We start from the raw sequence: 17,394 nt of genomic DNA on the forward strand, positions 1-17,394 counted from the left end.
TCTCATAAAGGAGAGGTCTGCTCCCTGACTCATCTAATTGTTTACATGTGGCCAGTTTATTTTAGACCACCTTGTTTGCGTAATTTGGCCTTCTCCTTGCAATGTTTGTGCAATTTATAAGCCAAGAGGCCATGTTTCACGCATGCTCTTCTCCCTGTCTCCTTATCTGATCACTAACCAAGCTGGCATGCCATGTGAGAATGTTGCTGTACGAAACAGGATTTGATGGATGTTTGCTTCGCCAAATTGTTATAGTATATTCTATCCCAATTAGCTTGATTTGTTGTACTTGTCAAGTTGGTGGTGGACCGGTGGTTGAACCGCTATGCCTTTCTGCCTGCCCTTGAAAGAATCAGATGATCTTGCTAATTGTTTACAGGCCTGTAGGTGCTCCTGAGCTTACACTAATGCCTTTCGGCCACAGCATTGGTTGCACCTGTTTTATAAACTATGGCTGTCGAAGTGGTTAGCAATCAAGTAAGTGCCTTGGTTCTGTGCGTTTCACTCTTCCAGTATTCTGCTGCTTTTATACGTCCATTGTTGAGTACTTGAGTCTTCTTAAGATTCGGGTCACCTTTCCCCACTAGAATTGAACTGACAAATATAATCCTACAAGCATTATCCCACTTACTTTTTAAGGATAAAAGGACACGAGAAAGTTATTTTTCAGCTACTAATACGTACCTGTAGTTGTTGCCAACTACTCTACACTGTACTCTCTAGCTTTTGGTTGAGATGCATTCCATGGATCGGCTTGATGTCGTACCATCAGCTATACAGGTACCTCTCCGCTGGTTCTTTCTCCTGGAGTTAAATGGATTTAGCAGCCTTATAAGGTGCATCTGCTTTCTCTTCATGATGGCAGGTAGGTAGTAGGTTTGCTTTACGAAGTACTACACTGAACATGAGTAATTCGATTGTCCCTTATTGTGGTGGTCTCTGCCGTTATGAGATAGTTGAAAGAATGTAGGAGAAATGCAGGCCTTGAACAAGACCAAGACCTGTTTCGTTGAGACCTTAGTGAAGCAGCAGAGCGTGCAAATTGCAGTGTTTGGGCAGGATCAATCGAAGTCATTCAACTTGAAATTTGGAAACAGAACTTTATGAAGAACAAGTCCCTTGGCAAAAGAAAGGGAAAAAAATCTGGAACCGCTCGCCAGCCATGAGATAGGAGGGACATCTCGTTCTGCTCTCACCTGCTCTGCTAATCTGAATTTTGCAATGCTGGCTCTGCAACCATCGTTTGAGATGCCTTTTTTCTGCAGTCTGATACACTGTTTCTATGGTGGGGATGGATCGGTCGGATCGGACATTGTTCATCAGTTTTTATTCTCTGCAGTCCTATGAGTTTTACTGGGTTCTCGTTAGTTGCTTCAAACCACGGTATATACCAGTATATTCTTTGTTTCTTCTACCGGATACATAGATAGCACGGAGTATTCTGAAGAAGATTATTCACCTAACCAATTAGGATTTGATTAATCTCCAATTATTTTTTCTTTACCGTTGTTTGAATTACATGTTTACATTGATTTATCTAGAAACCGCATTGTACTATTGCTACTGCTCGCGTTCAGCTCTGGGCTTCGTTGGCGAATCTGTGTCATGACAGACTCTCGACTGATCACTGGCTTCAAGCAGATCAATGAAACGGTGAGGAGGTAAGTATGGGAGGGCCAGACGCGCATCACTGGCTGGCTTGCAGGCGGATCGAGTGGTGCTGTGGGCCAAAACCTCGAGAAAACAGGGAGATGCTCGACAAGAAAGGCCTTTTGGCGAGCAAGCTCATCACTGGCCCATCTGAGGCAGCTAAGATACTTTTCATGACCAAATCCAGTCCTCTGAAGATTAGGAACTGAGGGGCATGACAGACTCTCCTCGACTGATTTCTGAAACCACTCTGCCCGATTGGTGTGAGCTGCACGCTGGAGATGGGCCGAGCCCAGGATGTCAAACCAGATTACCAGATGGCTGAGGCTTTAGACCAGCCGATCAGAACTTCAGGTGTTCTAGTGTTACACACCTGATGCCTTAACTTTACCCTTTACAACTGGTGAGGTTCGAGTTCGACAGGCTTTTCTGTGCTTTATGCCCTGAGGATAATAATTTTGTGCATAAGTGCATTACTGCTTCTTTTTTTTTGGCTGGGACTGAAACTGTGTAGGATTTGTGCAGTTCCAATAGGCACCGATGACGCTTACCTTTAGATCACTTGGTAGGGAATTCGCAACTGATTTACGTTTATTTCAAAATATGCCTCCCATTCTCGTTTACCACTTTGTCCAATGTAAGTGTGGCTGTTTCCTTTCTGCTTATATCTTATCCCCACTATCCATCCACATGCTGTCTGTGCGCCCCTACAACAAAATTGATGCTAATTCCGTGTTTATGCTAATTCATGATCAGTACACATACAAAGTTCGAGGACATAGAAAAGCTGTCCGCAGCTTATCATGGTCTGTTTGCTCATGATTACTTGCGTCCTGAAATTTCTTTGTCCAATCTTTTCGGATTCCTGATTGGTAGTCAACTAGCCGCAGGCTCACAGAGGGCACTGATTGCTTGAAGAAAATTACAGTACCGTTCCCTTGCACTTTGCGCACAAGATGACAAGATACTTACCTGCCAAGACGCTTATTAATTTATTAGCTTACAGATTGATGCATTACCTGTAGGCAGCAAGCTTATCTTACTATTGGAGTAGCTTTGTTTAATTGTTTAGGGGGTGTTTGGCAGGCAGGTGCTAAATTTTAGCACCTGTCACATCGGATGTTTGGACACTAATTAGGAGTACTAAACATAGCCTAATTACAAAACTAATTGCACAACCTCTAGGCTAAATCGCGAGACGAATCTATTAAGCCTAATTAGTCCATGATTTGACAATGTGGTGCTACAGTAACCATTCGCTAATGATGGATTAATTAGGCTTAATAGATTCGTCTCGCGATTTAGCCTAGGGGTTGTGCAATTAGTTTTATAATTAGACTATGTTTAATACTCCTAATTAGTGTCCAAACATCCGATGTGACAGGTGCTAAAATTTAGCACCTGCTATCCAAACACCCCTTAGTTGTGTTGTGTTTCACCTCCCCTGGCTAAACCCTCCCTTCACAGCTACACCCATCTTGCTCTGATCCTGTCGCCCTCAGCCTCGGCATGTCGTCTCCTTTGATTATTAGCCCACATGTGCATGTCCTAACCAGAATCTCCGAATCGGCAGAAAGGCCCCAAAACAATATTTTAGCTGACAGTCAAGCAACAGGGAGAAAAATGTTGCGCAATGCAACTTGCCAAAAAGATCATCAGAGAGTAAAAAGATGACCGCGCGCTGCTTTTTACCTGCGCACAGAAGGTTTGGCTTTTGTTAGCAGTTACTTGAGCACAGAGACAGACGAGTCATGCGGTCAATGGTACTCTACAATCGCTGGGCCAGGGCCGACGTCAGACCGTCTCGTGTCAGGCCGCGAGAACAACTATTCGGCCCTGCGCGGTGACGTCGTCGTCTTTGCGGGGCGCCAAAACAAAAGGCTGCCGCTGCCACACACACGCACAGCGCATTATTGCCCGAGCGACGTGGGTAACCGGCGCCACGGCGCCAGGCCCCCATGCCGCGCGCTACCCCTGCCCGGCCGCCACGAATCCTGTGGCCGCCAGCCGCGCCTCGCCTGCTTCGACGGGCACCGCGCGTTCCCCTCTGCTCGATCGCTCACACGCCCATCTTCCGCGCGCGCGGGGGCGCTCGGCGCCGATCGGGGGTTGGCGCGGCGTCTCGCTCCCCCGCTCCGTCAACTTGTCGAGCTCGTTTATCCGGCGGCGCACGGTACGGGGGAGGAGGCGAAAACGTGGGGCGCCCGGCCGTGCAAACCGGCAGGCCCTAACGTGGAGCGAGCTGCAGCACTCCTTTTGGCGCGGGATCGATCGATTCATCCTTCCCAGGCTTGTCTTGCTCATGGTCGCAACGGTGACACCACCGCCTCCTCTTCAACCCCACACGCCTTTCACGCGCGCCGATCTCTTTCTGGCAGGCCACGAGCCGCGCGGGCAGATTAATCGATCGAGCCTGCATCTGTGGTCGAGTACCTGCATCTGTGGGACACATTGGAAGCAGTTCAACTACACGCGGAGCAGGAAGATGCAGTTCGATGGCGGTGGACAACTGACATACACAGCCAAGTCAGCGTATCAGATGCTCAACCAGGGGCGAACAAGTCTCCAGGGAGCAGATCTCATATGGAAGACATGGGCGCCGTTGCGTGTGAAGCTCTTCCTCTGGCTAGCATGTCGACGTCGCATCTGGACAGCAGACAGGAGAAGGCGCCGGGGACTAGAGGCGCACGACACCTGCTTCATGTGTGACCAATCCAATGAAACAGCAGATCACCTGCTGGTGTCCTGTCCGGTGGCAAAGGCGGTATGGTGGCTCACGTTCTCCTGGGCACAATGCCAATGCAGCTTCACTGGACCGGAGACGACGATCCAAGACTGGTGGGAGCATTTGATGTCTGTCCAACTGCCGAACAGACGCAAAGGAGCTTCCTCGTTGTTCATGTTGGTGGGATGGCATCTCTGCGTAATGCACGTCTCTTTGATGGACGCTCGACGAGTGCGGCAGGCATCCTAGTTAGGATCAAGCAGGATGCGGACCTATGGATTGCAGCCGGCGCGCGTAGATTAGGTCGTCTTTTTTTGAGTAATCCGCATGAGGAACAATTGCATGCACAAGTGCATGCTTGTAATCAAACAATTCCTTCCCCTTAATAAACAATGCGCAACTCTCCCGCGTATTCGGAAAAAGGAAAATCAATTGAGCCGTTTACCGGTTTCCGGCATGGTACTCGGCAAGGACGTACATCCTAACCGAGCTAGAAAAGTGTTTGACAAAGCACTCAGGATTAACCGCGTGCGTGCGTACTTGGGCAGGACTCGATGGTATGGTACGCGTGTGACTATAGGTGAACTCAACACGATGGTGACTGTCTAGCTAGAGCTTAGTCGCCGCCGGCTCGTGCCATGATCGCGGCGTACGTCTATACTACGTGAAAACACAGGAGAAAAGGGCCCGGCGGGTCTTGGTACCGTGAACAAATGCAACGTTGTTTGCCGCTCCATTAAATTTCCCCGGTCGTGTCGCTTGTTTTCACATTACCAGTTGATTGTTGGCACGTCAATTCCACGGGTAACTACTACTGATACTCCCCATTTCACATTGCAGAACTCGCTTAGCAAAACCCTGAAGATATCGTAGCTGTGTGCATGCTCTCGTAAAAAAAGAATACTATCAAGGGGGCCAATAAAATTAGGCTGCTACTACATGCTGGCATGCGGCCTCAGGATTCGTCATTCGTGTGGTGGTTTGTGTGCAGTTTCCGCAAATAGCAGAGACTCCACCTGCCGCCGGATCGGCTCCGCCGCGGGCAGACTTGCGAAACAGAAACAAAAAAGAAGCTTATCTTTTCCGTGTGAAACAAGGAGATCAGAGATTCCGTGGAGTTGTTAGCTCGTCGGCGGCGGGAAGCGTCGTTGTCTGTCTGCGCGGCCAATGCCTGGCTCTCTTGAAGCCGAGCACGCCTGGGCCGAAACGGCTCGGTTGGTGTACGTCCGTATCTCTGGACGTATCTCCGGAGAGGACCCGGCGCAGATCGCACGCACACGAAGAAGCTAGTATAGGCTAGGTTTCTCTTTCTCTGTCTCGCAAGTTTTCGCCTGCCTGCCCCAACAGAATGCTGGTGAGATTGGCCCTGTCTCTGCTCCAAACGGACTGCTAGTACTCCTCTTCAGAAATCACAACGCGTTCAGGTTATCAGGTATCTATGCTATGCCCCAGCAGCTGAACGCATGTGACCCTACACGGGCAATTGACGCTCGAGACGTTTTCCGAAAGGACAGGGCAGGACCCAGAGGCCAGCAGTCCAGTCCTGCATCGGCGAGAGACCAACTATCCAAAAGTCGGGAGAGGCAGAACAAACCTGATCCAGAAGCATGCCAAGTCAAGCCCTCTACTGACGCCTCGCCCCGTACGCCATTACGGCAACGCCTTTGAATCCGTTCTCCGCTACAGCACTCGCGCTCGCACCCGTGCTGTTTGCGCGACAAAACTGAGAGTACAGTTGCTGCTGTTTTTCGAAGGCAAAATTTGCCGTTCTGGACGGTCTTTTTTAAAAAAAAATCGAGGGTGATTCTGAGGCGGATAGCTTGATCGGCGAAGCGGTAGCGATTCAGGTTTCAGGAAAGGAGGAGAAGGGTGCGTTGGAGAGCAAAATGCAAATGCAACGCGACGCTCATGATTACAGCATCATTCGGGTGTGCTGGATGATTGCTTACAGGTGGCGTCGCGGTACGTGCCCCCTACCGGTTTTCGAATTAATCAGCAAGTACGAATCATGGAGAAACTTTATACAAAAAGACGTAACGTGCATTCGTGAAGCAGCCAGTACCGGCTTCTGCGGGGTACTGCGAACCCGGGAAGGATCCAACTGCGCGTACAATCGCGTGAGTAGATCTTTTGCAATGAGTGGATATTAAAGAATAATCATTTCTTTTACCTGTGAATCCCCCGTACAGATATTACTTGTAGCTTGATGCCTACACATAATGCTATATTCAGTGAACTGTCTGAGTTCTTTGAGGATGTTTTTTCAAGGAAAAACAATACGCTTTGATTTGTTATCGTTTCAAGATTGGGAGAATTGCACCATTGCCCTCACCTACATGTCCAATTTCCAATTTGCCTATTATGAAAGTAAGCCCTATTTGTTTTATATTTGCTCCTACTTTTGTACATTCACACATAATTTTATCTGCATTTTTGCTCCTTATTTTTTTTAAAAAAAACATGGCCTATTAGAAAGGCGCAGTGTGATTTTCAGAGAGAGCAAATAAACATTAGTGATCGAAAGTTGAACCAGCGGTTCAACTTTTGCCACATATAGTCTCACTGCCACGTTGCGACATCGGCCGGTAAATTCCAAGTTGTGAAGAATGGAAGGGCAATTTACAGGAGACATGTAACGCACAGTTTAATCGACGGCGGGGGTCCCCATCATTGACTTTCACTACTTCAGTTTGAGCAAAGTGGCACAGTACAGTGCCAAGAGTGACAATGTATGACATATAACTTTTTTTTTTGGAAAAAAATATGACCTGTAACTTTTTTTAGAAGAAAATATGACCTGTAACTTTTCATTTGCCGAATGATCATTCACTACTTCAGTTGGGGCTGCAATTGCGGATTGCGTCGTCTAGGGCGCATCTTACTAAGAATACGGCAGCAACCAAAATGCTTTCCAAATTTTCACATCTTACTAACGCTTTATAGCAATCCAAATGCTTTCCAAATTCTCACGTCTTACTAAAGCTTTATGACAATCCAAATGCTTACCAAATTCTCACATCTCAATAAAGCTTTATAGCAATCCAAATGCTTGCCAAATCTGATCAAGCCGTGGCAGAGTAGCCTAATAAATCTCATTAAAAGGGAATGAAAAGCTGCCAATCCACCCATGACAGGGACGACTTTTTGATCGGAGCTGGGGGTATTCTTGAGACGGAAGCCAATTCCGGCACGCGGATTCCACGTACGCTTTCGCCGTAGCTTGAAGCGCACAGCACAGACAATTCCTTCTTCCACCACAAGCGGCCGCCCCCCCCCCCCCCCCCCCCCCCCCCCCCCCTCCGTCCCCACGAACGCAACCCCGCCGGCATCTTGACAGCAAGCATCGGCGACATCGATCCAGACCACGTTGGTGGCTGTACTGCTACGCCTCGTAGTACAGTGCACTGGCATTTCGTTCCGTGCATCTCTGTCTCTCCCCCCATCTCCTCTTTCTTGCAGTGATCCTCTATCCTCCTCCCTAAACTTTGCTTAGTTTAATCCCAAAAGCAACACATATTTAAGTAATCGAATTCCGCAAAGAAAGAACTCACCAAACCACAAACTACTACTCCTTTCCATGTTCCATCCAAGTGGCAATTTCCTTTACCATGGCTGCCTGCACTTCACCTTCCCTAGCCTACACTTGTACGCCACAAAGAAAGCCTCAACCGCCGACGTGGCAAACAAACATGAATCGACAAGAAAGGGGTAGGGCCCGCGTGCACATTTCGCGGCCACTAGTTAGGCAGGGCAGCGCCTGGGACTGTACAACTCTAGTAAACCCACGATCACCATGAATGAGACTGTTATCTCCTTCGAGCAAAATTCACAGGAGATCGGTGATATAACTTACTCTTTTCCATATTATACTACTATGAGCAGTTATAAGAATTATGAGTCGCTACAGCTAAGGAAGGATTTTACCAGATCAATGACAAACTCATCACTCCTCACCCAATTCAAGGTAAAAAAGAGAAACGAGGAAAGGAATAGCGCGAATTAAGTAACTGACGATTTGGTGGAGGCAATAATGGCTGGCGCGAGCTTGGGCGATCGGCCGGCAGGCCGACCCGAGCGGCGGTGGTGGCCTAGCGCCACGCGGAGGCGACGGTCACCACACGGCCCATCCAGCAGAGCCGGAGCACGCCGTTGTCCGCCTTGAACGTGATCCCGGGCGGCGCCGGGCCGACGCGGGCGGCGACCTGGTCCACAATGCCCGGGCCGAGCGCCACCGGGCGGAAACCCGCCATGCCGAACCGGGCGCGCCACTTGCCGAAGACCTCGCACCGCTCCAGTCGGTCGGGGCCCTCGCGGCCGACCGCGTTCGCCGCCTTCCTCGCCAGGGCCGCCTCGGCCCTGGCCTTCTTCTCCGCGCTCTCCCGCCCCAGCGTCGCGTCCAGCGACTCCAGGATGGCGCCGTAGTGCGCGCACGCGTCCGTGAAGCGCGCGGCCAGCGGGGCCGTGTTCGTGTTCAGCTCCTGCTCGACGAGCGCCACCACCTGCGGGCCCAGCGCGCGCACGCGGCGGAGGAGCTCGTCCCGGGGGTTCGCCGGAGAGACGCTCTCGTCGGGGACGTGGGAGAGCGCGAAGGCGAGGTTGACTGCCAGCGCCTCCCCGGGCGCGCACCCCAGCCTGGACGCATCCAGCTCTGCGGCTCTGCAGCTGACCACTTTAAAGCGGTACTCGATGCCCGCTCGCTCGGCGAGCTGCTTCAGCTGCTCCCCGATGGCGGAGAGCGTTGCAGTTAGAGACTGCGTCTGCGTGAACGGCGAGCTTGGGTCGATGACGGCGGTGACCTTCAGGGACGTGCCCGGCACGCGGCGGTCAGCGAGGTACTGGATAAGGGCCGTGTGCTGCTGGAAGCTGACGTCGAAGTCGACGAGGTGGATGGCGCGGTGGTCGCCCACAGCTTCGACGATGGCGGCGCTGGCGGCGTGGAGGGCGAGGCGGAAGCACGGGGAGATGTCGTGGAGGAGCTGGGACCCGGCGCGCTGCTCGGCGCCACAGAGCTCGGCGAGGTGTTGAGCTAGGGCGGAGGCGGTCGGGACAATGCGGGAGGACAGCGCGGCCACCATCATGGCAATCAGCCGCTGCTCGGCGTCGCCGTGCTGGTTGGCCGCGCGCTTGAGGGCGACCAGGTGGGTGGCCGCCGCTTCGTGATTGCCGTCGGCGAGAGCGACCGCGGCTTCGGAGAGCAGCTGCCGCGACGCGGCCCCCGGGGTCGGGGGCGAGCAGGACGCGGAGGAAGACGCCGTGGAGGAGGACGAGTTGGAAGGTGACCTCGTCATCCCCGCGTTAGCGTTGTTGTTGTTGTTCGGGGTCGCCGACGCAGGGAGCCCCGGAGACGGCGCGGCGGTGATGGAGTTGAGCTGCTGTATCGTCTCCTCCCACTCGGAGTTGGTCACCGCGGAGCCCGTGCCGCTCATCGCCGCCACCGACTCGTCGTCGTCGTCGTCAAACAGCTGCTTCTCGAGCTCCTGCAACATGAACAGCTGGCTCGGCGATGCCGGCTGAGGCGGCGGAGGCGCCCTCGACAAGCCGAAGGCCTGCGTCTGCGGCGAGGACGTCATGAGCGGAACCTGCCGCTGCTGCTGCAGCTGCGGCTGCGGCTGCGGATGCATCAGCGGCACCGCGGCCCTCGACGCGGTCGTGAGCGACGACAGCGTCGACGAAGGCGACGCCAGGCCCCCTCCGAAGCTGGACCCGGAGAGGACCAGGGGCTGGGTCGGCCCCCCGCCCAGCAGGGCTGCGATATCCGCCGCCGCCGCCGTGCGCTGCCTCACGGCGCGCAGGTACAGCGCCTGCTGCGCCGCGACGTGCTGCTGCTGCTGGTGCTGCCACCTCTCCAGCTCGCCGAGGCTCCTCTTGAGCACCCCTCCCCCGCCGGCGGCCGCGTCGGCCCGCTGCTGCAGCTGCATCTGCATCGCCGATCCGACCCCGTAGGCGTACCCCTGGCGCGGATCGCGCCACGGCGCGCCTGGCTCCATGCACGCAGAGGGGCAGAGGAGAGGGAGACCACCAGAAAGAGAGGTGGGAGGAGGTGGGAGGAGGAAGACGACGAGACGAATCTACCGAGGATGGAGGAATGGAATGCTATGGCTACCTCCAAATGCTATGGCTACAACACCCAGCTACGACGGGTCCAGCTAATGAGCGAGCCGGTGCCATCAATTCAATTTGCTTCTCTCCCGTCCCGACTAATAAAACCGCCCCCCATCCCCGTCGCCCGCGCTGCGGTTACGTTTATAAAGCGAGCCCGCCGTTTCGGATCCGACACCGATTCGGCGGCACTCCCGCTGACGGCGTGGGCCAGCGGCCGGGGCGGGGCGGGGAATTGGTGGTGGGTGCGCTGGTGGTGTTTATCGGTAGGCGTTATGGCGGGGCCCGGCCGCGCTTTGGTGCTGGATTTAATGCGTGGCCCGGGGGCGGGGTGAATCCGTGATGGGCAGCAGCCGGGGGCGGTGTGAAGGAATGGAACCGGGCAGCGCGGGTTACCACCACCCAGCTGAAGCTGAGACTGACTAAAAGACGGGGGTGGTGCCGTCGCGTGATCGCGTCACGCAAACTTCGCCCGCGATGACGCAGTCGCGCTCGCTCCTTCCCGCATCGAGGAGGCGTCGTCAGGGCTCCGCGGTGGCGCCTCACCACCGACGCCTGCCGGTGGCCGCCACGACCGGATTTGCGGGAGCCGCCCCTCAGTTTCGACGCATTTCGAGCCGCCGGGGCCGCACGTTCCTTGCACGGAATCGCAAGCGGAGGGCGGGCGCCCCGGTCACAGACAGCGGGCCCGGGAATCCGATCTTGGCGAGCTCATGAGGCTCAGCTCAGCCCCTGCCGCGATGCGATTTCGTGAAACCATGCGTCGTCGGATCCCGCAAAGGTCGCTTTCGGGACTTTGGTAGGGAGACTACGGCGACGTTGGCCAGTCACAGGGCCACACGATTAATCCTGGTCGGCGGTAAACGACCGAGATGCCCCTGGTGAGATTACGGGATCCGCCAGGCCGTGGGAGTGCGGCGGGAGCCGGGGAGGGTAGTTCCGGCAGATCGGGAAGGATTTCTTTTCTTTTGGAGCGGTGCGTGTGTGTGTGCAGGAGCCAGGAGGGTTGCTTGTTTGGGGTGCGTTGGGAATTAGTTAGGAAACCGAAATATCCACCCAACAACCACGTACCCACCTTTCTGCGTCCAGAACCAGAACCCTGGCTATCTTTTCCCCGTAGCCCCTTGTATATTGTTCATACCGCTCCATATCGTATGCACGTACCCGTATAAAAATTCCACATTAAAAAAATGTTACCGATTGACCCCAATCCTCGTGGGGATGCCATGCCAGTGTGTATCCTCAATGCTTGTGCAACGGGGACACCACCGCCACTAACAAATTCTAAGCACCGAACTGACTTTCTGCCAGTCACAATTGCTTCTTATATTCAACCCAGTTCCTTGTTGTTTGCTGTGTTCATACTCGCTCGATTGACTTGGAAAATTCCCGGTTCCCGGCCTCTCGTCATGACAGAGGGCCGCAAGGCGAGCAGCTGCAGAGAATCCCGGCGCAAACATACGGTAGGGCCCGCGTGACACGTGTGAACCAACGATTCCGAATGTTCCGGGCCAAATTGCTCGAAGGGCACCAACAAGCCAACCCGCGGAGGGAAAGTCCAATGACATGTGGGGCCGCTAAGGTGCGTCCCGCGGCCCAACATACGTTAAGCAGGGAGGTCAACATCCCCGCCTCTGTTCTGTAGCACCGGCGGGGGAGGAGGTCCCCGTGCCCCCACCTGGTTCACGTTCCAAAGTCATGACCTGCGCTGCATGGGGGCAAAATGCTACGCGCACCTGGTCTAGCTACAAACTGACTTGGCCGCGTGGGGCCCATTTATTGGAGGGATGGGAAGAGCATTCCTGTAGGTGTAGAACTAGGGACATGTTTGGAAGCTAGAAATGGCAAGGTACAGGAATAGTATAAGCACAAGATTTTTAGCACGAATGTATGTGTATAAAAAGAGAGGTTGGGGGAATGATGGTAGGATGTAGTAGCAGAGGGAAAACATAGGAATTCAGCAAAGGGGAACATGCTGATGAGAATTTTTTAAAGGAAATAGGAGGATGTGCCTTTATGATGGTGGTATGTGGCTTATTCAAGCACGTGATTTGTCAATGTGATACACCCGGCCACAACTCACAAAACAATGAACCGACCATACTTGGAGCCAATCTTTCTCCCTAGTTGATCGTGAAATCCTGGGATTTACGGTTTCTCACCGGTTGATTGGGGAACGGTGGGATCGCAGGGCGAAGCAGGAAAAAAGTACGCACCGTAAGTGGTCCTCAAGGACCAGCACATCATCTGTGGTCACATCAAGAGCATGGCAAGGGGTGAGAAGGGTGTGGCTGCAGTGGTTTTCCCATGAGCCTGTGTCGCCGTCGCGGCGCTTTTCTCCTCTCCCTCGCCGACTCGGTGAAAACTGAAAAGCCAGTGACGGCGCTTAGCTTCACCATGACGGGCTCCATTTCCTCCACACCCGCTGCTCTCGGTGCCTGGCTCGGCTACCACCTGCAGGGGGGGATATATTCTCCGAAAGAGCCCTTTTACTAACACCAAATTTGTGGTAGCAGCAGCGGCTAGTAGTGGTGATTAATCAATCTCCCTATTCCCCTGAGAGATGAGCACAGCGGTTGCGAACAGTTGCATGGAAAGGGGACGGCACTAGCGGCCCCTTTTCACCTATTGGTGGCAGGTTTCTTCGGCAGAAAGCAGCTACAGGAGCCGGCCATCGATCACATCCTCTCTTGGATTTCTTTCTAATCGTATTTGGTGACCAAACCTAATGGAGTTGGGAGCGTGTCCATGCCTGACGCCTCTACGCCGGACACCTCTACATCCTGTGCTCTGCGCTCACTGCTCAGCCTCGGCTGATGAATTGACTGAGGAATCTCTGCTCGGATTTCCTTTCGGGACACCGCGCGCCCCCGCCACTGTTGCTGTCAGTGACTGCAAGAGGCGCATCTGGCGGGACCAGAGCTACGGGGTACTCGTACCGCCCGCGGGGCCCTCCTGCTCATGCTGTCCCTTTCCGGTGTCGTTCGGTATCGGTGCCGAAGTTATCGCCGGCGAGGCAAGAGGCGCGTGTACGACGATGGACGCGACAGGGAATGTAGAATACGGGCGCTTTTTTAAGGTTGTACAGTATACGATATACGTGACGGGCAGCGTGTCCTGGAGTTGCCGCTGCTGTACGCCTACTGAGCCTGTGGGATAGGAGGAGTATACTAGTATCGCGTCGAGATCTCATTGATTTCACTGTCGGAGCAGGAACGCGATCGATGGGCATGGATCGACCATGCATGATGCAACATCAATAGGGTGAAAATTAATCATGGCGTTTTTTTCGGGGGGTAAAAAATTTAATCATGGCGTTAAACACGCGTAAAACCGGGTCATAATTTCAGCCCGTATCCGAGGTAATAACGCATCAAGGCTTGACAGCGATTGGAGGAGGCGGGATTTTTGACAGCCTGGCATCCGTTGCACGACCAGGTCGGGTCGGGTCCGTGTCAGTCGTGACCCGTTCCAACAACGCCGGATCAAGGGCGAAGACCGGCACTGACGCCGTTCCAGCGCGCCGTCTCTTTCCCTCTCGTCCCGGCATCACCCACCCAGCATCAAAGCATTGCGGGTGTGTGCTGTGAGATGACTGGCAAAAGTGTGAAACCTTCAAAGCCGTGTCGATCTGCTTGATCACTACTACTACTGGCTCCTCCTAGTACGAGCGAAAACGAGAACCCTGAAAATTCTCTAGGTTTGGCGGACGAACCTCGCACTTCGCGGTCACGTGAAGACCTCGTTCGGAGGATCGGAGCCTTCCAGAGGCGCTCGGAAGTTTGAGCAGGTCTCAGGCTCTGCGTTCGTTTACGGGAAACAGAACAAATACACTACCGGCAGGATCAGCGCGTGCGTCAACGTGACACCGGCAGGGAGCTGAGATTCACATTAACTCGACGACGAGGACGTCCGTCGCGCTCGAACCGTCTGATCCAATTGCCACATACTCCAACTACGCACGATCTTGAAACACGGTCGATCACAGAACGTCATCAAGTGGTCGGCACCCCGGCCACGGGGCCATTCAGCGATCACGGAACTGTGCGCGTGACAGGGGCCAGCGCGCGGGATCAGGCGATGGCGGGAAGCTTTATTGAACGGGGCCGGACGGGCTGAGAAGTGTACGGCGCCCCACTTGGCCCCAGCTTGGCCGGGCGCGGGGGGTCCGGCCGTCTCCAAGGGCGGCCGGACGGCCGAGGCGTCGGCTGACGGCGTCGAGCTGGGACACGCGCGCACAGCCAGACCGCCCAGACGAGATGTGTGCCGCCCCAAGCTGCCGCCGAGCGGTCGCCATCGCGTACGGGCCGGGGGCATTCAAGGAGTGAGACGAAAGGGAACCAACTCCCACTGCAATGCATGCTATGCTACTACAGTCTTACCGCTGGGCCCGGCAGGTTAAAAAACCGCCGGCGTATGGCCGTTGCGCGCGGCGTAACCACCCGTTCTCGCACGTTTTCCAGCGCGTGGCTTGGACGATTGGGCGTCGTGGTTTACAGTTCAGTGAACCGTGAAAGAGTGCGTGCAGCGCCGGGAGTGTTTTTTCCCAACGACCAAACCGTCTTTAAGGCCGTGGGAAATAATGTGCCACGTAGAGTATACTACTCCGGCTGAATCGGAAACCGGCGGCGGCGACCGGCGAGGTGGGCAGAGGAAGAATGGAAGATTCGGTGCTGGCGCGAGGGGGTTTGGACGAGTCCAGGACTCCCTCCAGGTCCGGTTGCGATTGATTCGCCTCGCCTAGAAGCAGGAATCAGTCCGCTGATAGTGAGGGAGAGATTCTTCCGACGGCTTAAATATTCCCTTCGTCGACGGCGTCTACCGGCAGCAAGCAGATCGCCGGAGCGGATCGAATTCTTCTTCTTATATTTCTGGGCGGCCGGGGGTAGTGGTGCTCTGCTTTGGAAAGAGTCACATGCAACTTGCGCGCGTGCTCCCCACACAGCATCACAGACCCCCTCCGGCCCTCCCCTTCTAGTATTTCGATGACTTCCCTGACAACTTCTCCTCTGCGCATTTTCACCCTCTCAAGACTGAAGGAATGGCTCTTTTACGTTCTGATGAATGCCTCCTTTTCCCCCCTGGAGAATTTGTACTGCATGCCGAAGATTATCCGGGAGAAACAAAAGCAGTAAAGCATGATCCATGGTGGTTGGAAACAATTAACCACGGGGGTAGTACTGGCCGTACGGTATACTACTGCGAGAGAAAATTGCACGGATGATGGCATAACTGAGGGTAGATCGGCATTCAGGCCAAGTACCATCAATAGTGGCGGTAGCACAAAAAGGTTGCCGAAGAATTTGCGTGAACTTTAACAGCCATGTCATCCGCACCTCCGAGACGAACCCCAATAAAAAAAGATCTTCCGGTAGGGTTGGAGTTGGAGTAGGAGTCTAGGACCATCCCGCTCTCGCTTTCCGAACTAGTTATCCCGCCGAATTGTACCCTTTATCTTCCCTTCCGCCCCCGCCCCCAACTATTGCGAGATGAAGTGCACGGCGAAAGGACCGGGAGGGAGCCTGTCAAGATTCTATTCTCTGTGTGTTTAGGACATGTTTGAAGCCTTTGGCTTCCAGGAAGTCGCTTGCTAATGATGGAGTGGCGCCGGCCTAACTCACAGATTATCTCTGTGGCGATCAACCTATCAGCTGTGGAAGTGTTTGGCAGAAAATTAGCTCAGCTCATATTTTTCTTAGAAAAAGAACGAATCACGCGAGGCTAAAAAAAGATCTGACCCTTTTAGAGAAGTCACTACCGAGTTACATGTGCCTTATTCCAGCACGCTACCTGACAAGGTTTTTCTCTAGAACGGCAGCAAAGGTGGTTTTATTTTAGGTGCAGAGTACACTTGTTTGGCTGGCTGGAGTGGGTAAGCTCAAAGTGGGCAGAATCGGCCGCCCAAAAATATAGTATTGCTCGGAGAAATTTGCTCAGTTATCCAGAGAATGAAGCATCCCTTTCCGCTTGCATTTTCCCTTCAAAAGACGAGGAAACATGGACCATTCCTGATCCTCTGCATCGTGTTCATAATAATAGCTCTGCTGCATCATTTTCTAAAACGCAAGTTGTATCCCGGAAAGAGAACGTTGGCTTCTCCGTTTTTAGTTGGCGACGTGCTCAGGAAAAATCCTACCTAACTGAACGTTGTGCTAGATGAAAATCACGGAAGATCTGCCAGCAGCTGAGCTCCTCAGCATTGGACTGTAATCTGATCGTGTCCAGATGGCTTCAGTCTTTTTTTTCTCTCTCGAGCCATCTGGAGACAATCAGATTGGGTTGTCAACGATCTACCCTTCTGATCCTTGAGAACGCATCGTCCTGATCCGGACCTTCAGTTCCGCGCGATCCAGTGGCTGCGACCGCCTTGTCACGCCCTCGTGCGCGCACAGCTTGGTCCGGCACAATTGACATCCACCCAGATGCACCGAACCCCATCGACCTGCGATAAACATAACATATAGGCGAGTCCAAGCAACCCAAGTTCAAAGCACCTAAGGGGCAGGGCAAATGTAAGTATGTTTAATCGCTTTCAGTTGTTTCCATCCTCACAAAATGCCCCTCATTTGTCACTGTCCTCATGAACTGGCCCCGGCTCTTGTTAATTGGCAAGAATACCAGTCTGGATCCAGCAGGGAGAGAACCCAACAGGGCATTTCAAATCAAGGGTCACTGCAAGTACAGAAGCAGAATTAACAAAGCTAGAAGCTTTGTTGACTTGTGACCAAGAATGGTGCTCTCCTAGATTAGTGAGTCGGATGATTGGGAGCACCTTCAGTTCAGGGCAGGCCCACTCAGGCCTCCCTCTCGTGCACCAATTTGGGCTGGATAAGAGCTGCCTGTTCAGCCTGCAATATAGGGATCCCTTTCACAGTTTATCAAACTGTAAAAAGGCACAGCAAAACAAAAGCTTTCCACTG

At 53.5% G+C, this 17,394-nt stretch overlaps 1 protein-coding gene across 1 annotated transcript; it reads right to left on the bottom strand.

Annotated features, from left to right (window-relative positions):
* Positions 1 to 8,215: 8,215 nt before the first annotated feature.
* On the bottom strand, positions 8,216 to 10,882 carry LOC117865407 (scarecrow-like protein 21). The gene has a single exon (XM_034749604.2). The coding sequence runs from the start codon at positions 10,360 to 10,362 to the stop codon at positions 8,464 to 8,466; it is 1,899 nt and encodes a 632-aa protein (XP_034605495.1). The 5' UTR covers positions 10,363 to 10,882; the 3' UTR covers positions 8,216 to 8,463.
* Positions 10,883 to 17,394: the final 6,512 nt, after the last annotated feature.

The sequence above is a fragment of the Setaria viridis genome, chromosome 7 (assembly GCF_005286985.2).
Source record: "Setaria viridis chromosome 7, Setaria_viridis_v4.0, whole genome shotgun sequence".
NCBI classification, from domain to species: Eukaryota; Viridiplantae; Streptophyta; class Magnoliopsida; order Poales; family Poaceae; genus Setaria; species Setaria viridis.

Coding starts and splice junctions, on each gene's coding strand:
- LOC117865407 (XM_034749604.2), bottom strand. CDS start 10,362: ATGGAGCCAGGCGCGCCGTGGCGCGATCCGCGCCAGGGGTACGCCTAC.